The 23,040-nt window shown below is 49.0% G+C and overlaps 1 protein-coding gene across 2 annotated transcripts in view; it reads right to left on the bottom strand.

Annotated features, from left to right (window-relative positions):
* Nucleotides 1-8,895: 8,895 nt before the first annotated feature.
* LOC139597392 (gamma-aminobutyric acid receptor subunit beta-4) overlaps nt 8,896-23,040 on the bottom strand; it is an 81,897-nt gene continuing 67,752 nt past the window's right edge. Inside the window, exons 5-9 of one of the 2 annotated variants that reach the window (XM_071442700.1) lie at nt 21,941-22,023; nt 17,106-17,243; nt 15,508-15,660; nt 12,662-12,906; nt 8,896-10,034 (exon numbers count right to left, since the gene is read on the bottom strand). In XM_071442700.1, the coding sequence (XP_071298801.1) occupies nt 9,657-10,034; nt 12,662-12,906; nt 15,508-15,660; nt 17,106-17,243; nt 21,941-22,023 (997 nt within the window). In that variant the 3' untranslated portion in view covers nt 8,896-9,656. Of the gene's footprint in view, nt 10,035-12,649; nt 12,907-15,507; nt 15,661-17,105; nt 17,244-21,940; nt 22,024-23,040 lie in introns of both variants that reach the window. The other variant, XM_071442699.1, reaches the window with a different exon arrangement.

The following is a 23,040-nucleotide window of genomic DNA, read 5'->3' as shown; positions in this document are numbered from 1 at the left end:
GAAACGCCCCAAACAAAACCCCAAAAGAAAACCAAGGCAGCTCTCCCTGCCCCTCCCCGCCCTGCCCTCCTGCCCACTGTCCCTGGGAGAAGCTGAAGGGACAGTTTTTGAAAGCACCTGGCAGCAATTGGTGACCACGTCCTCCCCAGAGCCCTCCTGCTGCCCTGGGCTCCCACAGACCCAGCAGAAAGTGCCACCCTCCAGTCACACCTTCCCACCTCTAGAGTAGACAAAGATGGCTCTTTAGGTCATTTTATTTTATTTCTTTGTTGGTTTTTTCCCTTTTTTTTTGGTTGTTTTCTTTTTTTTTTTTTTTACAAAAATTTCTACATCTAAATCACTTTGCTAGAAACATTATTTTTCTTTCCTTTTTTCCCCCCCTTTTTTTTTTTTACATTAGTTAAAGCAGAATCTGCTTTTGTGAAAAAAGACAAGGATCAAGGTCTTATTTCATGCAGAAAATGCAAATTAAAGATCATAAAAATGGGTGGTTTGTTCTGGGTTGGTTTTTTTTTTTTCCTTTTTTTTTCTTTTTTTTGGTATTTTTTTGGTGGTTTTTTTTGTTTTTTAATAACGCTGTACAGGATGCAATGCAGCCACTCAGAGTATGTTAAGATGGTTCACAGCAGTCCCTTTGATAGCACACTGTGACACTGACATTGATCCTCCTGCCCTCTTGCTGTTCAGCTGTTTGGATTTCAGGCCCCAGCAATTGTCCCCAGCCAGAGAAGACACTGCAGCTTCTTCGTCTTTGGGAGGGAGATGGGTGGGTGCAGCTGGAGAGGATGAGCCAGAAATGGAACAGATTTTCCTGGGAAGATGCCCCAGCCTTGTTTTCGTGTCTTTTTTGGTGCACCATCCCTGTGGTGAGGGTGTTTGCCCTCCAGGAGCTGGGTTCTCTTTTGGCAGGGGATGTGATTTCACACAAAGACACAATATTATGATGTGCCAGGCAGTAGAAAAAGGAAATAAAAGTAAAACAACTCACGCCACAGACCCCACCACAGCCCTGCCACCAGGGTCATGTGTATATGCCAGAGGCTGGGATATTTCTGGGTGACTCCTGAGGCTTTCCTTCATCCTCAGTTTTTCCATTTTCTCCTCCAGCACCTAGCTGCTCATCCTCCCAGGTGACAGAAACGCTTCTCTGTGACAAGTGCTGAGCCTTTCTAGGGGTTTGCTCCCTCAGAACCTTCCCTTTTGGCCTGCCAAGCACACTGGCCCCAGCCCAGAGAAGCTGTCAGATCCAGGCAGGGTTTCAAGGAGATGTGCAGTTGTCAGGTCTGCTCCTGTGCTCAGACTTGAGCAAGACATGGGGCTTTGCTGGGCTGGGACTGTGTGGGTTTAATCTCTGCTTTGCCCATCCCTTTCTTGCTTCAGTGCAAGAGAAATGGGAGAGGGAAGGGTTGCCAACTCCCTTGCTAACCTTGCTAGCCTTGGCAGGGGCTGAAACTCAGGGATTTGTGCCCAGTCTCTGCTTGTGGGAGGCTCTGGGACACATCTTCCTTCTGTCTGCCTCAAAACTCAAGGGCCACAAGGGTGACAAGATCTCTAACAAAAGCCTGAAAGCTGCACTGGCAGAAGAGCTATTCCTGTCCAAAGCAGCCCCTGTGGGTCCCCAGCTGTCCCTGAGGCACAGTGGTCCCCAGGTTCTGTAGGACTCAGTTTCTGGGGAAAAGAGCTTAAAGCATCACCAGCTGTGGCAGCACCAGCTCTCTCACAAGGTGCACCTTGGGCTCCCACCTGACATGTTCCAATACTGTGCACCAGGAGTTCCTGCTTGCCCCAGCACTGAGACCCTCTGGCCTCACTGGGAGAGGCCCTTGCAGGGCTCCAGCCCAGCCAGGGGATGGTGGTGAGGGAGAAAAGCCCAGCCAGAGGCACCATCCCCTACAGGAGAAATGAGAGGACTCCTTTAGGGACAGAGCCAGGACAAGCAAGTTCATGCCAGCGTGGAGCAGAGCATCTGTCAGGGCAGGGGCAGTGCCAGCTCCCTTCTCTGCAGGCAGGAGACCAGCCCCAGAGAGAAAAGCCTCTGCTAATCTGCACAGGCTGTTCCTGCTGCTGGAAACCCAGCCACTGGCCTGGCCTGAGGCCCCAAGGGCCATCAGCATCACAACAAAGGTCAGCACAGTTTCCTTCCTTGCTGGCCTGGCTTCTCCCAGCCCATGGATCCTCAAACCCTCTCTGCAGGCTCATCAGCACCAGGGCTGGGCACCATGAGCCATGTGATGGCACATCCAGCAAAGCACACACTGGGCAAGGCATGTCCAGAGGCCTGGGAGAGCCAAGGAAAAGATCTTTGGTCTTTGTGCCTGGACTCTGTCCATCAGACACCCAGCAAAGCTCCCAAAACCATGGCCCCAGCATCTAATTAAGTGAAACAATTACCTCTGGTGCTTCCCTACATCAGAGCACTGAGAGCTGGGAGGCATTAGGCTTCACAGAAGGCAAAGCAACACTGTTTAAAACACATACTGGAAGAGAAATTGTCATCCCTTCACAAAAATAACGTTACTCACCACTACACTGTTTCATCCTTGCTGGGGGAAAAGTCTGCCAGCATAAATGCCAAGCTCAGCCTGTGCAAATGATAAAATGTGCATCTCTGGATCATAAATGGGTCTATCACATCTCCTCTCCTCACTTTGTCACACACATTTTCAGTATTATTCACTGAGTGCTTTCTGCCCCTGGCACTGGTGAGTTGTGGCCATCTTAGCTGGGAGCAGACAGCCCATGGCATGGGGCTGGGAAGGGGAGCTTTGGGATGCTGTGGGTCCATTGGGGAGCTTTGGGATGCTGTGGGTCCATTGGGAAGCTTTGGGATGCTGTGGGTCCATTGGGAAGCTTTGGGATGCTGTGGGTCCATTGGGAAGCTTTGGGATGCTGTGGGTCCTTTGGGGAGCTTTGGGATGCTGTGGGTCCATTGGGGAGCTTTGGGATGCTGTGGGTCCTTTGGGGAGCTTTGGGATGCTGTGGGTTCATTGTCTCTGTGGTGACACTCCCAGATTCTGGGAGCAAGGGGCTGCCCTTTGTGGCAGAGCACAGTGCAGTGCAGGAGCTCACACAAGTCCCCATTGTTCTGTCTCAGCAAAGCACCTGCCCTTAGCTCCCCACCAGTGCTGGTGGCCTGGTCAGCAGCAGAAAGAGCTGATGGGGGCTCTGGGGCTGTCCCATGCTGATGTACTCCAGCATTTCTGCTGAAGAATGGCCTTTCCTAAGAGCACTGAGACTCCTCTTAGGTCTGCCCTCCACATCAAGTGTTGGTTTGCTTTGTTTTTTTTTCCTTTTGGTCTTGCTGCAATAGCACAAACAACAGGACATTTATGGGCCCCACTGCAGAGAAGCCACACTTTCTGCCCCATGGAGACAAGACTGTCCTCTGCTTTTCCAAAGCACTAAACACAAGACAGGCAAGTCCAGTTCAGGCTCCCACTGCCTTTGCTCCATCTGCATTACCCCATTTATCCAAGGGACAGCTGACCCCATCCTCCCCTCCTCACTACATCTCCAACCACAGTAAAGCATGAGGCAGGCTGGCTCTGGGAAGAGACCCTGTGCACAAGGGACTGGGATTGAGCACACAGCCTCGTCCTGCTGGCCTCAGGGGTGGTGGGATCAAACACTGAAAAGTTACTTACATACCATCACTTCCACCTCTACTGCCCACCTCTTCTGTGCTGCACTCACAGGTGGATCAGGGAGCCAGCCCCAGGGTCACCATCCCAGCACCTCTGTGCAGGCACAGGCACAGGTCTGCCCTCCAATCCTGTGGGAAAAGTCTGGGGAAATGGTTATAGTAGCCTGAAGGTCAGTGCTTCTTTATTGTACTTGTCACCTTTCAGCTGTTCTTTACTTCTGAATGTACAGAACCATTTTTATTTGGTTTACATCAAGACATTAGAAATCAAACAAGTTTTTTTTCTTTAAAAAAAAAAAAAGGAACAAAAGGAAATGAAAAATAAAACCCAACACTATATACATCTTCTCTTCCCCAGTCTCTTCTCCCTTCCCTCCCACCTTTCCACCCTCCCTCCCTCCCTCCCAGCATCTGCGTTAGGTCCTGCTTCCAACACATTGGTTTCACATCTCTCACCCAAACCATGCCCCATCCCAACTTTCACATCTACTGTAAAGACATCCTGCCCTGCTTGGTAAGGCCAGTTTCCTCTCCCAGAAAGCATTTGGTAACCAGCAGGACGTTTCTTGCCTCGTTGTCTCTGGTGTGACCCCAGCCTGGCACAGCGGTCACTCCCCTGCACATCTCAGCCCAGCTCCTGCAACTTTGTCTGGATGCATCTGATTGTCCCTGCCCTCAGGGACTGAGCTCTGCTGATGGCCACGCACCCTGAGTCTCCCTCCTTCCCTGTTCCTGCCCTCCCTGTCCCCCAGAGAGGCCAGGCTGTGCCCACCAGGGACTGCTGCCATGGCTGGGCTTCCTGGAGTGCTGCCTGCAGCTGGACCCAGCCTGTCTGACTCAGGGCTGTCCCCAGTGCTCCAGTCCCTGCAAACCTGTTGTATTGCACATATATTTTCAAAAGCTCTCTCCTATTTGCTCTGCTTCTGAAGTTACAGCTCTCTCCCACCAAGCACCTTTTCCTCAAGCCATCCTCTCCATCAGGATTCCAGTAACCACCTTCCCTAAAGCCACTGTCCTTTGGTCTGCAGCTCCAGAGGCTTCTCTTCTGTCTGAAAACAGCTCAGAGATTTAAACCCCTTCCTCCTCCCCACAACAAAGAGAACAAAACCAGCTCCCTTCCTCACCCCATATCTCCTCCTGCCAGACCCTCTGGAGCAGATCTGGTCAAACAGACTGACCAGATCAGTTCCCTTCCTGGCTCTGCTTCTGGGAAGTGGATGTGCTGTCCATTGGACAGAGGAAGTGCCAAGCCTTGGCAGGTTCCCTACTTATTTGCAAGACATAAGCTGCTGGCATGGTGTCAGATGTGCATGCAAGAAAGTTGGATGCCATTTAAAACCTACAGTCCTGTTTGTTTCATGCACTGTCAACTTATCCTATATACACTAGTGGCTGGTTTATGCTCAAAGCCATGAATATAAAGGTTTACATCTTTCTTCTACCTCAATAACCAAAGCTTTTCTGTCACCCTGGAATAGCAGGGGTTTGCTAGCAGGGCTCGTTTCCCTCTTCTGCACTTCCTCTCATTGTCTTTTCATCTCTCAACACTCAAGGCAAAGGGGGGATAGGGAGGGGACAGGCAGAATTACAGTCCCAAGGTCCCAGTCACGAAAGGTCCCTGAGTGACAGCACTATACAGTATCAGAAAATGAAGCAATAGAGTTGTGTTGGCCATGTATGTCCTGAGAGAGATTTCATTTCTATTTCTGCTCCTCCTTCTCCTCTTCCACGAGCCTTCCCTAGGCTGTTACACATGGAAAAGGTGCAAAACATTCTCCCCCAGCCCGGCCCCCTCAGGCAGCCCAGAATGCCCCTCATGTTCAAATGCTAAAAAGCACAACCCAGCAAGCAGCAGTCCTGCAGCAAACCAGGCCCTGAGCATTGCCTCCTGCACCACTGCAGCAAAAGCCAGAAGCAGCTCCACTCTGGAAAAGCACTCACAAACCCTTTTGTCCCCCTTCCCCCTCTGTGACGAAGAGGAGGGCAGCAGTGGGCACACCAGATGCAGCAAGGAAATCCCCTCCACCTTTCTGGTAACACTCATGCTTGTGATGGCTTGAAACCTCTGAGCCTTCAGCATCAGTAAAATGCCTTGTTTTTCCTTCTCTATGTCCTTTCTGGGTTGCTGGACCTCAAAACAAGACAGGGGTTTGTTGCCTTCCTTAGGGGTGGAGCAGGCAGCTGTGGAGGGGGACACAGAGGTGCCACCTCACTTTGTGAGCAGAGCATTCCTAAAGGCCTTCAGCATCCTTCCCTCCCAGTTGCTATTCCTCATCCCACTCCCAGGACTCTCTGTTGCTCTCCAGCACACTGCCCCATCACCAGCAAGTGTAAGGCAGCTCCTGAACTGTCACCAGTCCTGACCACACACTCTTTGGCAAAGATCATTGTGTTGGACCCCAAAGTCCAGGAGTCTGCATGTACTGACTCTGTGAGTAACACTGACCTGGAAATACCAAGTTAGAAACATTCAAAGAGAGAAACTAGGATGACTCCTGATAAGAAAGAGAGCCCAGCCAACAGAGAACAGAGGCCACAGCACAGGAGTCTGGCTCCCAGTCCCAGCAGGAGAAGAAATCTGCTAAGCAGAGCTTTTTTCCCTGGAAAGCTTTTGGATTGTCACTGGGCTCAACCCTGGATTGAAGCCTCAAATATTAAACACAGCCTCCCTGTGCCTGATCTCCAGTTTCTGGAGGCTGTACCTGCAGGGCACTGGTCCCTCAGGACCCCACCCCGTGTGGGGCTCAGCTCTGAGAAGCACAGAGCATCCCTGGGCTTTGCATCATCTGTGTGCTGCTGGCCCTGCCAGCCTTTGGGGCCAGCTCAGACAGCTCTCAGGTACCTAACTCATACCACACATGTGTCAGGCTTTTACTACAACTGCCAGATTCCTGGAGTTCCTGAGTCATTTTCCTCAGCTTCAGAATTTCTTACCCCACAGTCATTTGTTTTCCATCCAATCTTAAGAGGCTTTTTATAACTGCCTCTTTTTCTCTCCACTTTTATCCTTCTGACCACCCTTTACATTGCAATCAGATATAAAAAGGGTAAATTTTTAGATATTTTATTGAATCATCAATCACCTGGTTAGGCTCCCCTTGCAAACTGGACCTGCTGATAAGCAGTCTCCTGGTGGGAGCTGCAGCCATGCCATGCTGATATCCACTGACATTCTACTGCTGCTGTCATAAAGCACAACTTTATGACTTCCATTAAAGCATTTAAAAGATATTTCTGAATAGAATCAATAGGAAGTGTAACTTTCACTGGCCAAGCTTTAAATTCCTGCATATCAGGTAGACAGAACTACCTGATCCTCCAGACTCTTACTCCTGTACAGACCCATACAGACCATGAACTGCAGCAATCTGGGGAAAGCCCATCCCCAGCAGCACTGTTCATGGATGGGGAAACCAGCAGGAGACTGTTCTGCAGGGCAGGGGGGAATCTAAGTCTGATTTAACAATTGTGCTAAAACCTTGGTGAGTCCAGGCAGGCCTGGCCCAAACATGTGCATGCATGAACATGAGAGGGGGACAGACATGTGGGCAAGGGGGGAATGCTCTACTCTTATGCTTCAGATTCTGCATAAGACACATTACTGATATAAAAATAACAATAATTACTCTGATGAGGCCTGATCCTGCTTCAGCCAAGTCCAGGCAAAACTTTCCCTGACTTCAGAGTTACTGGGTCAGGCCTGGAGAGATTCACATTTTCATAGCATTGTACAGACATAAATTAGTGAATGAAAGATGTGCATCAGGGTCATCTGAAAAACAGGAGTTTCCCTGGTCTCAGAGGATCACTCTGCTCTCCCAAGCAATGGGAATCAAGGAAAGGGAGGAGAATGCTAGCAGGAAAATAAAAGGATGGTTGACTAAAGGGCAATGTGGGTGTCCATGGGTCTGACACAAAAAAACTCTATCAGATAAGAACAAGGTTCTCATCATTACTCCAGGAATGGCAGAATGACCCTAGGGTTAAAGTTTTGCACTTGTGAATTTAACATTTTCATGGCTTTTATTAATATTATCAGGGAGATTATCAATCATCAGTGATTGCCAAAGTGGCCAATAATTCAGTGAATTTCCTGAAAGTCACTGGCTCCTTTGGGAAAGTCAGACCTTGCTGTCCAAGGCCAAGGTCTCCTCCTGTACCTTCCTCAGGAATGCCTGTGGATGGAAGCTCCTGGAGACTCAGGGGCTTCCACAAGCACCAAGCTCAGCATTTTCACTGCAATCTTCCCCCTGCCCAGCCTTTGGAGACCATCATCTCCCAGCAGGATGATGCTCCATGGAACTCCACCTCATCCTCAGCTTCATCCTCTGCAAGGAAGGGCACAGGGTGCTTTTTTCTATACTCTGTACATCTTAACAGACATAAAGGGAGGCCTAGTAGAAGCAGCACAAATCAGAGGCTGCCAGCCCACCATTCACTCCTGAACTTCTTAGGAAAGGGGATCATTATCATTTCCCTATTTTTTTCTTCATAACTTAACAAAGTTAAATGATATCCAGCCTTTCCTGTGCCTTGATACAGGCTATGGTCACTCAGAGGGCTGGAGTGTGGATGCACTATCTGGCATAAGGAACAGGGAGAGGGGGAAAGGGTTGAATTTTTAGAATCCTGCAACTGCTTTTCTCTCCAGGCTCAGTAAGGAAGATGCAGGGTGGGGATAACTAGGAACAACCCCTCTTCTGAGGACTGAATCAGCTTAGTCTCCTAGAGATCAGATGCCAGCAGTGAACAGCAGCACTGCCCTATTGCTGATCCCCAAATCCCTCTCTTCCCTCAGCAAGTGCCAATTTGCACACTCTGCCTGCCCAGCTCTGCCTCTGGAGCTGGGACCCCCACCTCCAACCTGGTGAAGCTGCAATGAGCAAACAAACCCCTGCTATTCCCTCCCTCCCTCCCTCCCCCAAACACACTGCCAGTTAAATGTCATCTGTGTTCTCTTTCTACAAAAGATATTACAAAACCCCCCTCCCCAGCCCCCCTCCCCAGAAAACATGCCTGCACACACACATCCATGGACACACGTGCCCACACACACACACACACACACACAGATGCTCCACACACGCACATTCACACAGGAAAAACAGCTTGCAAACTCCTGAAGGTGGAAAAAGGCATCTTGCAAATGTGCCTTGGTTTTGATAAGTTCCCTCCTCCCCCCCCTCCCATAAACCCCACGTTGCCCCTTCCCTCCCAAATAATTGCCTCGTCTTCCCCTCCCTTCCCAGCTCTTCCAAAATAAATATTCTTTTTATTTGTTGGTTTAAAAGACTCTTTTAGGCTTGTAAGCAAGAGAGAGGGAGAGAGAGAAAAAGAAAAGAAAAATCTCATAGCGTGAGAATGAAACCCCATCATCTCATGAATCCATGAAAGAATTAACATGAAGGGGTTAAGAACAGTGATAGAAGAAAGATTAAAAAATATATAATAAGACTGAAAAGTGAAAGATGAAATTCAGTAGTGAAATGGAAGTGAGGATAGAGCATTAGTGAGCACAGCCAAAGATAACCTATCGCCCCCACCAGTTTTTGACTCAATTTCTTTAAATCTCCCCCCTCTTTTTTTTTTTTTAATTTTCTTGGTTTTGGGGTTTTTTTGTGTGTTTTTTTTTCTTTTTTTTTCTGTCTTTTTTTCTTTTTTTTCTTTCTTTCCTTTTTTTTTTGGTTTTTGTTGTTTTTGTTGGTTTGGAATTTTTTTTTTTTTTTTGTACAATGGTGTAAGTCCTTCAGCAGGAAACCAAAATCAAGACAAACACATCCCTCCCTGAAACCAAACCCCCTCCCGTACCTTTCTCTCCCTTTACCCCACCCCACACTCCGTGGTTCTACATGTGCTGAAAAGAGAAGAGTAAGCTTAGAATAAATCTAATGAACCATAGGAATAAATGACAATGATAGTAAAGAGTAAAACCCAAACCCAAAAGACCACAACACTCCTGTGTTGTCATTGTCTGAGTGTCTGTCCCTATTATCTCTCTCGGAGGCCGCAGGCATCAATTTACATAGTACAACCAGTAAACAAGGTTGAAGAATCCAAAAGTGATTGGAAAAATGATCCTTGACCACTTGTCAATGGTGCTGACATCTGTCAGGTCTGGGATTTTGAGCTTCAGCTTGGACGACCGCCGGCGCAGGCGGCAGTTGGCGCGGTTGCGGGCGGCGGCGTGGTGGCTCAGCGGGACGTGGCGGTCCAGGGTGGGGTGGTGGCCGAAGCCATCCCGAGAGGCCAGCGGCTTGCGGAACTGGATTCCTGAGCCTTCGAAGGACATGACAGAGTTTCGAGAGTCGCCCACGCTGCTCATCATGTCCGTGGCCAGCAGCTCGTTGTTCATCTCCAGCGTGCTGAGGAGGATGTTACCATAAGGGTCAACCTGGGACGGGGAACAGAGATACAGAGGTACTGGGTTGTGGTGTTCACATTCCCTGAAAAAATCCCTTTGGCCAGGATTTTTCTGCTGGGAAGCTGAGAAGCCTCAGAGAAAAGGAAAACAATTCTTATCTCATTTGCTTCTCCTGTGTTTTGCTCCTTTGGAATGTGTTTGGGGGTTGGTTACCCACAGGTGATTGTTTCATTGTGAGAGGAATAGCAGATTCGTCTTTACAAACAAGCTGTGGGTCTGCTGGTAGATAAAACCAGCACTGGGAGGTAAAAGAAACAATGGGAAGGATACCACTGATTGATGAATGGAAAAAGATCTTTGCTTTTACAAATAAACTTTAGGTTTGCTGATAAATGAAATGAGACATTGAAAGATGAAAGAAACAAAGAGGAAGAAAAACCCCTGAATTCCATATCAATTAAAAATTAAAAGGGAGAGTTATATATTAGAGGGAAATCTTCGGTATCAGGTGGATCAGGAAGTCTGAACCTCTCAAGTGCCTCAGCCAATGGGGAAAGAGAGAAGGGAAATGTGGCTGGGAAATTGGGATAAAAAGGAGGCTGCATCCTCCAAAAATTGGAGAGATCCCAGGGGAATGCCCCATGGCCTCTTCCTTTATTCGAATAAAGCTAAAAAAAGACTCCTCTGTCTCCTTTTTGGACATAAAGCTCTGGTGTTTGTGGATTAATTTTCCTAACAATTGGATTCTGCTGTGAGTTGTTTTGACTCATTGGCCAGTCAAGGCCAAGCTGTGTCAAGACTCTGGAAAGAGTCACGAGTTTTCATTATTATCTTTTTAGCATTCAGTAAGTATCCTTTCTGTATCCTTTAGTACAGTTTAGTTTAGTATAGTATAGTATTCTTTAATATAATATAGTATTATAAAGTAATAAATTGCCTTCTGAGTACATGGAATCAGATCCATCATTCCTGCCTTCGTCAGGATATTTCCCAGCAAATACAATACTGGGTGTCCTGTGTGCCATTAGGGGTGATTCTGAACAGATTTCTGGGGAGCAATACTGTTGGAAATTATATAACTTATAAAAAATTAACTTTAGTCATGGGTTGGTTCACCTTTGCCAAAGCGGGGTGGAAATTGAGGTTTCTCTTCAAAAAAATTCTGTTCACTGAGAGTTTGAGTCTCACTGGGTGAGGCCTCAATCAACACAAAGAAGATTCCTAGATTCTGAGAGCTTAATATCTACAGGGTGGAAGTAGCCAGAAGACACACAGGAGACAGAGAGACATTAACAGACATTAAACTCCTGGCAGGTTCCCAGTCTGGGAAAAGATTGATAAGAGAGCCAAAGAATGAGGACCAAAAATAGCATTGAAGGAATCAATAGCCAATAGGAGATCAAATACTAAGAATTGTGTAATGCAGAACCAAACAATGAGAATTTCTTTGGGGTACTTTTTTTAACATATTAATACGTGAAAATTCTGGTAAAGAATCACATGTGGTTGGAATGATTTCCACTGCACATCCTGGCCAGAATAAAGTAATGCCTTTTATACTTAAAAGATGGTGTTGGGGAGTTCCTTTTCTTGCCCAGAGTTTGGTGACTATACCCCTGCTGGGGTCATTTGTGAGCTCTGAACATGCTGCATTTGAGGGTTGTCCTCTGCTGCTGGGGCAGAAGGAGCAGCCACCTGTGCTTGCAGCAAATTTTTTAGCAGGGAAGTGTGATTCTGCCAACACAGGAGGACCAAAAGCCACAGAGGGACGTTTCTACACCTGCCCCACGCAAGAGGAGGGCTCTGATGCAACTGGATGAGGATGATCAAGGCAGAAAAATTCCCAGTAATCACCAGAGAAGGGAAACTGGGGTTCACCTCTCATGATGAGCACAAAGACTGCTCTGCAGCTGCTCCAGATTGCAAGGCAAGATGTTTTCCATTACCATCTGTATGGCAGTTGTCTTTTGTCAAGTGGGCAGTTTGCCTGATCTCTCTCTCAGTGACCACAGTCACTCCTCCCTGGGGAGGGGACATCTGCTGATAACAGCTATGGAATGTCTCTGCATGGCTGATAAGAGCTACAGCATCCCATTGGGAGATGTGAGCCCAGGGGGAGGAGCCAAGCATTCCTACCTGGATATAATCTGGAGATTCTGGAACACCAGCACAGCTTCTGCACTGGATTCCCCAGAGGAACAGCAGCTGCCTCTCCTTCCCCTGGATCTTCAGAGGCAGAATCCATCCTTCTCTACAGGATCCCTGCTCCAGCAGAGCCACCCCTGGCACTGCAGGAGGGCTGAGCCACAATTCCAATGGGACTGTGCCAACACCCTGACCCACAGGGTGTCAGGCTGGGTTCTGACTCTGGCAGTGTTGTTCTAGTTTACTGCATTGTTTATTTTATCCTTTTATTTTTTTCTTCCCTATTAAAGAACTGTTATTTCCTGCTCCCATATTTTTTTCCCTGAGAGCCCCTTAATTTAAAATTTACAGCAATTCAGAGGGGTGGGGAGGGTTTACATTTTCCATTTCAGGGGAGGCTCCTGCCTTCCTTAGCAGACTCCTGTCTTTCCAAACCAAGACAGCAGCTCACCCAGTGGAGAGCCTGAATTCTCCTGCCACAATGAAAGGAGAGGACAAACCTGCTCTCTCACCCTCTTCTCCTCGTAGCGGTGGCGCTCGTTGCTGGTCTTGTTGACGCGCTCGCTCTGCTTCTTCTGCTGCCGCGGCCCTCGCCCGAAGAAGATGTAGTTGACAAAAGCATACTCCAGGAGGGCCAGGAACACGAAGACGAAGCAGCCCATGAGATAAACATCAATAGCCTTGACGTAGGGGATCTTGGGGAGCGTCTCCCGCAGGTGGGTGTTGATGGTTGTCATGGTAAGCACCGTGGTGACCCCTGTGAGGAGAGGGCAGGTGCTCTGTTAGCCACGTGGGATGGTTTCCTGGAATGCCATCCTCAGGGACAGCCTCAGGAGGGATGGGAGCAGTGCAACCGTCGTTATTCTAAGCCCACCACAAATTGCTGCAGAAAATGATCCAGCAGCAAACAGTTGGAGAAAGTGTCAAATGTGAGCATCATCAGCATGATGGGGATCAGCATCCCTGTTTCTTTAAGTCCCCCTGATCTTCCCTCTTTCTCTCAGTGTGGTAGGAAACATTCAGTTTTGCTCTTTTTTTACCCTCTTCTCCTCCTTTTTTTATCCTTCATGAACTCATCAGGCTTCACTGTGTGCTACTGCATGCCTCAGCATCCTTGGCATCATGAGTTTATAAACTGCTGTGTCTTTCCAATGCCATGAATTGGAGAAAGAGTGAAGAGATTTCCTCTTCATGGCATTCTCTTTTTATTGCCTACCACGTAGGCTTCTGTCCTTGACCCCATCAGTTCCCACCTTCCTCTCACCAGCTTTACCATTCATTACATCAATTATCACTTGGACACATTCCTCCCATGGTTCTCACACTCTCCTTTTTAGGCCTCCTCACATTTCTTGCATCTTAAATAAGCATTTTGTGAACACTTTTGTCCCCATCCACTCAGTTCCAAAAGCCTGATTCACTATGATTACTCTCACAGCTTCAGTCCTCTTCTTCAGCTTCTTCTCAGGCTCTTCCCTTCTCTGGACTGGCAGAGTGACCTCAGACCTGCCTCTTTGACAGTCTTCTGCCAGCTCCAAAAACATGGCAATGAGCCTTCACACTTCTTTTGAGGGTGATAACTCTTCCCCTTCAACCTAGTCTTCCTCTGCTTCTCTAGCTGTTCTTACTACTCTGCTGATCTTCTTTTCTCCTTTTTTCCTCCTCTGTTGGCAGCTCTAATAATCTCCATGACCTTAATTTGCTCCTGTGGTTTCAGCCCCACCTCTACAGTGATGGCTCTCTGTGCACCCTGGACCTCTGCTTGTCCTATTTCCCCTTCACCCTCACTCTGCTTTGGTGTCATTCCTGATAAAAGACTGAAAGAACTATTAGCCTTCAGTTGGGTAAACAGAAGGGAGATATATTTATATACACACACAATATGGTCTATATTTAGGCCATAGTCTAAATATACAGAAATCTGATGCAAGAAAAGGGAGAATAGAATGTTCTCCATGTCTCCATTAAGAAGTGGACAAATTGCAATGGAGACTTAGGGCAGAGAGGAGCTCTTTGACTGTGCAAGCAGGTAAATCTGGAGATAAAGTGACCAGAGGAGGCTGTGGAGTTTCTTTTTTTGGGGCTTTTTATGGATTAGTTAGGTCGAGAACTGTCAGGAATAGTTTAGGGAGAGCTGTTGCAGTTCTGATCTACAATGTTCTTTTTCTGTCTACTCCTTTGAGTCCAGATGTCAGCAGAAACTCAACAGCTGTGCATCTCACCTCCACCCTCTTGCTTGTGCTTCCACAATGTCTGCCATGGTTTCTTTTTCTTCTCTCTCTGATTACACTCCTGTCAATGCAACTTACCCTTTTAATTTACCAAGCTCTTCTTTTTCCCTCCCTGTCTCCCTGCTCCAGCCTCTCCAAGCAGGCAAAGCCAAATCACCTCTTTTATACCTTTGTACAACCCACCCCTCCTCTGAGTCTTCTCAAACTCATTCTCCTAGAGCTGCTTGAAGCCCCCAAACTTTGCTGTAAGACCCAGCCTGTCCCTGAGCTGCCCCTCTGAGCCTTGTCCCATTCACAGATCCAGCCCTGCTCCTCCTTACCTCTCCTATTGCCCTGGAACTTCCCCTCGTGTTGCACAGCCCCATTCTCATATGCCAGCCATCCCCCCTTTCTTCTGTTCCTCTTCCAAACCCTCATCTGCCATCCACCCCCACTTCCCTTCTGTTGCTTAAAAGACCTCATTTTCCCCCCCTCTTATAGGAAAACATTCCTATTTAGGGGAGCATGTGCCAAGGAAGAGCTTGGACTTTAACTGCTGTCCCACATTTGCCTTGGCCTTGAAGGTCTTTTTCTGCAGTGTCTGTATGGGGTCTGAGCTATCAGAAACATCTGTAATGCCCCTTCCTTTATTTCTTTCATCTTTTAACCATTCCCATACAACTTTTTGGCCACCCAGCCTCAGCATTAATCATGCAACTGGCCACTCCTGGCACACCTGTTGACAAAGAGAGGCCCAAATTTCTCTTCTTAAGAAAACCAGTGCAAACCAGAGTGAAGGAACTCAGGGCATGTCAGGGTCCCACGTTCCTGAGAATCAGTGACCATCTGCATTTTTGTTCAGGGAGTTTAAATTCACACCCAGGAAATTTTTGTTAGCACTTTTACTGATTCAAATAAAACAGACTCCAGTTTGGGAAGTACTAATAAACAAAAACAAAACAAAACAACAAAGTAACTCTTCTGACTGAAAATTTGAAGTTTTTCTCAGAAAAAAAAATTTATGTCCATTTGGGATAACAACTTTGACAGACTTGCTTAATTGCTACCTCATAAAGAAAAGGGATTTTCTTTGTTATAGCTGATCTCCCTCAAGAAAACATCTCAAAATACAACAAAAAGCTCCATACCCAGTGCCACTCGTGCAGCAGAAGCATCATAGTTGATCCAGAAGGAGACCCAGGACAGGATGGTGATGAGGATGGATGGCATGTAGGTCTGCAGGATGAAGTAACCAATGTTCCTCTTAATCCTGAAACTCAGGGATAAGCGCAGATACGAACCTGCCAGAGAGACATCAAAGGAGGACGTGGTGTGAGAGGAGGGCAAGGCTGGATTTGTGCTAAGAGCTTAGGTTAGGAATTGAAATTTTATTTGGAAAAAGTTCTCAAGAGGCAGGAATAATGAGAAATCTCCTGGTTTCTGCAGCTGGTTTTGCAGACTGGTCAGCTTTTGCAAGGGGTCCCTTCAGAATCTGCTCAGTTGCCCCAGAGTATTAAGAAGAAAGGAAATTCTACATAAGTGACATTATTATATTATATCAGCCATCATGGGAGAATGGCTGTTCAGAGCTGGAATTGCTGTTATGGTGCCAGCCAATATGATGGAGGCTTACACAGGAGACTTTAACCCTATATTTGGGTGCCACAAGACGATTTTCCAATGTTTCATGTGCCAGCTCTGCCTCCAAACAGCAATGAAGATCTGAATCATATTTTTCCCATGCTGTTCTAAAAATGGGTTATGGTCAGACTGGGCAAATTCATATGCAAATATGAGTACTGTTAGTTAATCTGAAGGTCTCTTTTTTATTATTTTCAAGTTGTTGCAACTTCCTCCTAATCTTTTAGCAAACCTAATGAGGATAGTGAGGACAATAAGCACTTTTTACAGTCCTTCCACTGGAGCAGGCTAATTCTGACAGGGACAAAGCAGTGCCTCTTTCATTGCTGTGAGACAAAGTCCAAGTAATTTCTCCTGCCCACCTCTGTCCCTCAGGCAACACAGGAGCCTGAAATATGGGTGTAATCCTGGTTGGCAGCTAAAGTAACAAGAAAACAGCAGTTTTAAACCATCAAGGATGTAACTGGGAAAAAGGAGGTATTGTTCTCTCACCACCATGTGCCACCTGTATGGCTTGAACACAATATTTCACCGGTCTTTTTTTGACAGGTGTGTGCTGTGCTGTTTTGGCAGTGAACTCCACCTCAGACCAGCAACCAAAAATCCAACCCCCTCCAACTTTCCAGCTGGCAGCATCTGAATCGTCCCAGGTATTCTCTCCAAACCTTTTTATTGCCATGTACAGATGGGTTTGCATCATTTCATAGCCCACTTGCTCCTCAATTGACATATTTCCTCCTTACTTTGCACCTACATTAGCTTTGAGACCCAGATGTAAACCACATAAAAAATCAGATGAAGGCTGAGAACCTTCTGAAGAGGTTTTGAGCTCACTCATTGTTTTGACTAAGAAATGGGAAAAATTGCAGCGGGGAAAATGATCCTGAAAGTCTTTGAAGAGAAGAAGGCAAAAAAAAAAAAAAAAAAAGAAAAGAAAAAAAAAAAAGTAAAGAGAAAAGGAAAGCTGGTGGGTGCAGAGACACTTTTTTTTAGAGGAACCCCAAGGTGAAGATCCTAAGTTAGTGCCCCAGCAATCAGAGGGATTCAACCCAACTGATCAGCAGCAGCTTTGCCCATTCCATGCATCCCTTCCCCAGACACTCACCAGTGGTGAAGACCACTTCCCTGCTGACCAGCCTCTGCTCAATGATGGTGAACTGGGGCAGCTCCAGCACCTCCATCCCTGTGACAGCAGAGTCATTCCCTTGCCAGAAGAAGACAATGTCATCCACGGTGTAACCATCTGCAGGGAGGAAGGAGCACACAGGGAGAGCTGAGCTGACAGGCTGGACCAGAGGACACCTCCATTTGTACTAAGGTGATCTGGAAAAGGATCCAAAAGAAAGCCCACGCCAAGCCTAGCCTGTCCCTGTTGATGTGCTTTCCTTCTTCAGCTGAGCTTGGCAATACAGTCCCCAGGGGAAGGGGGAAAATTGGCCAGGACTCCCACTTCTGGCTAGAATTCAGAGCAAAGGTGAGGCATGGTCCATCCAGCCTGGACTTGCACAATGTGATCTCCATGGCTGACATGACAGGGACTCGTGCACCAGGAGCCTCTGCCAAATGCACCAAACACAGCATTTTGCTTTTTAAAAACTGCCTCCTTTTACCAGGAGGGGGAGACCACACAGTACAGACTGGTGGGACTGGGGAAACAGGGCAGCTCAGCATTAAAAATTCCCAGAGAGGAGAAGATCTACAGCAGCAGTTGAAAAGAAGTTTGAAGATCAGAGCACCTCCCTTTTCTAAGTCCTCTCAGTCAAAATTCAGATCCAAGAAGTGAACAGAGTCTCTGAGGCTGGGGGCTGTTTTACCAAGTGCTGGCTGAGAAGAGCAGTAATGAGAGAAGAGAGGAAAAGGGAGCCAGCCTCAAATACTCATCAACATTTCAGGCCCATGGGTTTGCCAACTCAGCCAAGCTTCTTGCTTTAACCCCAAAATATACATGGCAGACAGGGCTGAATGGGCTGGAAATATGACCCCCAGGGCTCTGGACTCGTGGGGAATGAGGCCCAGGGGATGAAACCATGAAACCCCTCACCAGCAGTGCCATGTCCACAGCCCTGCCCTGTCCTTGGGGCAAGGGTTCATCACAACTTGAAAATCCCTTGTGTGTTTTGAAGCCCTTTGGCTGTCGCTGCACAAGGGTGGCCTCAGATTCTCAGTAAAGCTTCCTGGGAGCAGTAGGAAATGGCCAGGCTTTGGTGCAGCTCAGGGCAAGGCTGCCTGCAGAGTGTGCCCCCCAGCTGTGCCCACAGACAGCTCGTGTTCACAGCTGCACTGCAGCCCAGCAGCCTGCCCTGGCCAGCCAGCCTGGCACACAGGCTCACAGCCACTCAGCAGAGTGCCACCACAGCCAGCACTGGCACCGGGGCAATGAGGACGTGTCGGATGCAGCACCAAGGAGAAATTCTTCTTTGGGGCTAAGGGTTACCCCAGCTCAGAGGTGAGCCTTTGAGGACAGTGTCATCCTGAAGCTGCTGAGTGGACAAAGAGCTCAGCAGTCTGCTCTGATCTCACAGCTGACCCTGCTTGGAGCTGCAGGCTGGGCTAGAGACACCCCGAGGTGTCCTCCCAGATGGAATTATTTGATGAGTGTGCAGTCTCCAAGCCCACATCCTGCCCTCTCACTCATTGCTGCACTTATTCACGGGTGCCAAAATACAAACCCAATCTTCCAAATGCCATGCCACATCTGCTTCTGATGGAAATCAGCTAAGCCAGGGCTCCTCCTCCTCCTCCCTCAGCTGGCATGTTCCTGCTCCCAGAGGGTTAAACCCTCACACCTCCATGCCCACAGGTTTCAGGACCCTGGGTTATCCTCCTCACACACCAGCTCTGTGCACAGCACCTGTGTTTGCACCACTCAGCCCCAGGCTGGAACCAGCAGGAAACACCCAGGTCCCCCCCAGTCCTGCTGATTCCAGCAGCTCCAAGCCCCTCCCAGCTCAGGAGCACTGGGTGTGATTTCCCAGGGGAATTCATCTGCCTCAGACCCTCAGGCTCCTGTGCTTGTTCCCAGTTTCTCCAGGAGGTTCCCAGGCCCTTTCCCCCAGCATTCCCCCTCTGCAGAGGTGAGCCCAGCCTGGGAACAATTCACCTCTGCACCTCCTTGGCAGTAAACAAACCACACTGAGCTATTGAGGTTTCTCACTCACTGCACAACATCTGCTCCAGCCCTTGAACCCCTTCTCAGCATCTTCCCTCAACCTCTTTGGATTTCTCAGCTTCCTCCCTAAATTTTGGCACCCAAACACAGGCAGAGCCCGTTTGCCCATCTCAGTGACACGTTCAGAGGCCAATCAATGCCGAGCTCTGACTCACGGCTCCCCTGGTTTATATAACAGGGCTGGCTCCAGCCACAGAGCCTCCCTCAGCTCCCCGTGTGGCTGCAGCCCCTGGGGATGGCCCTGCAGCCCTGCACACAGCCCAGGGCTCACAGAACCGGGCTCTGCTCACAGCCCTTCCGGATGGATTCCCACTGGGGAGGATTCAAATGCGCAGCCAGCGAAGCCCCGCACGCTGCTATCTTCATCAGCCACAAATTTAACAGCAGTGACTTCAAATTTACTTCCTGATCAGCAATGAAAATGTCAAATTGCAGTAACTAATTTTAGGAGATCTCACAGTTAACTAGCTCTATTCCATTTATTCTATGACCTGCTGGTGTTGGGTACCAATTTTTTGTATTTTAAATGTATTTTATTATGGCATTATGCAATATGAAATCGAGCTTGTTTTTCATGAAGCCATTTTTAAAAAGTGTTTCTAAAGGGAAAGGTTGCTTGGTCTAAAAATAAATGCTTCACTTTGATTTCTAGCTTTAAAGAGAAAACCAAATTTCCATTTTACTTCTAAAAAGTAAACGAACTTTCACAAAGACAAGTCATTTCCATCTGAAATATCGAAAAGTATTGATGTGACGTCTTAAAATGTCAGATTAGCAGTCTGTTTGCAGCCTGCCTCATCAGGTTTTTGTTGGATCCTGGCACACAGATAGGCAGGGTATACGTGGTTAGGGTTATTTTTGGGGTGGAGGGATGGGATCAACAGGCAGTGCTGATCTCCTACAGGTAAGAGCCCCCAGCTGCTTCCCAAACCCAGCACCCCTGCATCAAAAAAGGGCTTTTTCTGTGAGGTTTGGGTTGGTTTTGTTTATCAAAATACATTGGTTTTATAATCCAGCCCTGAAAGGATTGATGTTCCAGAGTCAACTGGAAGCAAAGAAAATGGAGCCCTGCAGAGTGTGAATGTGCAAGTGTGTAAAACACAAAAGCTCTGAGGGAGGAAACAATTGGATCTCTTCATCTCGGCCTGGGTCTCAGGAATACTGTGAGGAAATGTAGCTTTGATGAACAAATTGGCTTGCCATGACCCATTAAGAACAAAATCACAACACAGGGAACTGTGGGTAATTCCCTGCCTTCTGTTTGCTTGGTTCTACTGTAAACTGTTCCCAAAATGCTGAGGAGTGGCAGAAATGACATTCTGGCACTGGTGCATGGAGCAGGACCTCATTTCCATCCCCTGACCCTGCATGGGTGGGATGGGGAGGGCAGCTCCCAGCCAAGGTGCTCTGGGAGCTCCCTGATGGAAGGAGCAGCTCCCAGATCCCTTCCTGATGGAAGGAGCAGCTCCCAGATCCCTTCCTGATGGAAGGAGCAGCTCCCAGATCCCTTCCTGATGGAAGGAGCAGCTCCCAGATCCCTCCCTGATGGAAGGAGCAGCTCCCAGATCCCTCCCTGATGGAAGGAGCAGCTCCCAGATCCTGTCCTGATGGAAGGAGCAGCTCCCAAATCCCTCCCTGAGGAAGGAGCAGCTCCCAGATCCTGCCCTGATGGAAGGAGCAGCTCCCAGATCATCCCTGATGGAAGGAGCAGCTCTCAGATCATTCCCTGATGGAAGGAGCAGCTCCCAGATCCTGTCCTGATGGAAGGAGCAGCTCCCAGATCCCTCCCTGAGGAAGGAGCAGCTCCCAGATCCTGCCCTGATGGAAGGAGCAGCTCCCAGATCATTCCCTGATGGAAGGAGCAGCTCCCAGATCCCTCCCTGATGGAAGGAGCAGCTCCCAGCTCATTCCCTGATGGAAGGAGCAGCTCCCAGATCCCTCCCTGATGGAAGGAGCAGCTCCCAGCTCATTCCCTGATGGAAAGAGCAGCTCCCAGATCATCCCTGATGGAAGGAGCAGCTCTCAGATCATTCCCTGATGGAAGGAGCAGCTCCCAGATCCTGTCCTGATGGAAGGAGCAGCTCCCAGATCATCCCTGATGGAAGGAGCAGCTCCCAGATCCCTCCCTGATGGAAGGAGCAGCTCCCAGCTCATTCCCTGATGGAAAGAGCAGCTCCCAGATCATTCCCTGATGGAAGGAGCAGCTCCCAGATCCTGCCCTGATGGAAGGAGCAGCTCCCAGATCCTGCCCTGATGGAAGGAGCAGCTCCCAGATCCCTCCCTGCTGGAAGGAGCAGCTCCCAGATCATTCCCTGATGGAAGGAGCAGCTCCCAGATCATCCCTGATGCAAGGAGCCGTTCCCAGACAATCCCCCCGAGGCTGCACTGGGAGCTCTGCTGCCCTGGCCAGCCCTGGGGGGAGCCTGCTGTGCATTTTTATCAGGGAGAGCTGGAGCTGCTCTGCCAGCACAGCTGGAGGAGGATTTCCATGGTCATCCAGGGAACATCCAGGCAGGGATGACGGCTTGGGTGCCACCTCCCACACGGAATGGAGCCAGCCATGAGCAAGGACAGCGTCCTTAAGGCTAAGGGAGGCTTCCCCACCCTCCTGGGACTGGTTTTAATGCCCAGCCTGCTGCTAGAGCTCCGTTTTCCCGGGAATTCCCCCCATGGTTGAGGAGCCCGGTGCTGTGGCAGCCCTGGGGGCATCCCAGGAGCGGGTGGCATCAGGTGGCCCCGTGTGGCAGGGGATGTGCCCGAGGCATACGCACAGCTCTCGATCTCCAGCGTGCAGTTCTGCTGGTCCAGCGGGTACCTCCGCAGGTCCATCATGCAGGCGGCCGTGGTGGTGATCCTGAAAGGGAAAGAGGGAGATAAAGAAAATAAAATTAAAAAAAAAAAATCTGTTGTGTCTGCTTTTTTTCTTAACAAAAAGGAAAAGGAATAAAAGGAGAAATGAAAGGCAGAAGTGAAAGTCAGGCAGCATTTGGGGCCGCTGTTTCCCTGGAAACCAGGGAGATCCGGGGTGGGAGGTGTGCAGGGCGGGGGGCTGGTGCTGCTCACCCCCAATGGCACGGCACAAACCCTCCGTGACTCACGGCAGCACGGCAGCATCTCTGTGAACGGGGTGGGCAGGGACCCGTGTGCCCGCTCTGCCTCTCCCTGGAGAGAGACAAAGAACCCGGGAGGAGGCGCAGCTCGGGCTCGGGGGAGAGGAGAGGCTGCCAGTGTGGAACAGGGGGACAGCAGGCACCGGTGTGTGGGGCTGCGGATGGACTGGCTCCATCCCCCGGCAGTGACCTATTGCTGACCACATCATCACCCCCCTTCCCTCACGAGCTGCCCCAAACCCCCTAATCACAGCCCCCCATCCCCATCGTGCCACTTTGGCACTGCCAAACCCAAAACCCAAAACCCCAGAGGGCTCTGGCAGAGCCCTCCTGCTCCACAGCTCCCCTAAGGGAGGCACCTGTGCACAAATCATGGTGTGATCATCAAAGGGATGTGTGTGGGTTTGTGTGCATCCCCCCCAAAAATAAATATGGGGAGAGCATGAAGGTGGGTGCTGCTTTGGGGTGTTGGAGCTCGGGGAGGACACAGGGCAGGGAGGTTCAGCTGAGGATGCCAGGAGGGTGTGTGTGTGTGTTGTACAGGAAGGAATATTGTACATCTCTGGGGTGGGGGCTTTTGGGCTGGCATAGATGGGGGCATGAGAGGCAGGGACAGAGTTAACTCCCCAGCATGGCAACAGCGCCCTGGAGTTTACAGGCTGCCCCTGTTTCTCAGATCTATTGCTCCCCTCACCCTTTGATGCAGTCTTCTTCCCGTGCAATGGATGTGTGCAGAGTGCTGGAGAGGGGGGAGAGATTGC

The sequence above is a fragment of the Agelaius tricolor genome, unplaced genomic scaffold, assembly GCF_023055355.1.
Source record: "Agelaius tricolor isolate 1412-34295 unplaced genomic scaffold, bAgeTri1.0.p SCAF_17, whole genome shotgun sequence".
Taxonomy (NCBI): domain Eukaryota; kingdom Metazoa; phylum Chordata; class Aves; order Passeriformes; family Icteridae; genus Agelaius; species Agelaius tricolor.
The sequence above is the reverse complement of the archived record's forward strand: the minus strand, read 5'-3'. Positions and strand labels throughout refer to the sequence as shown.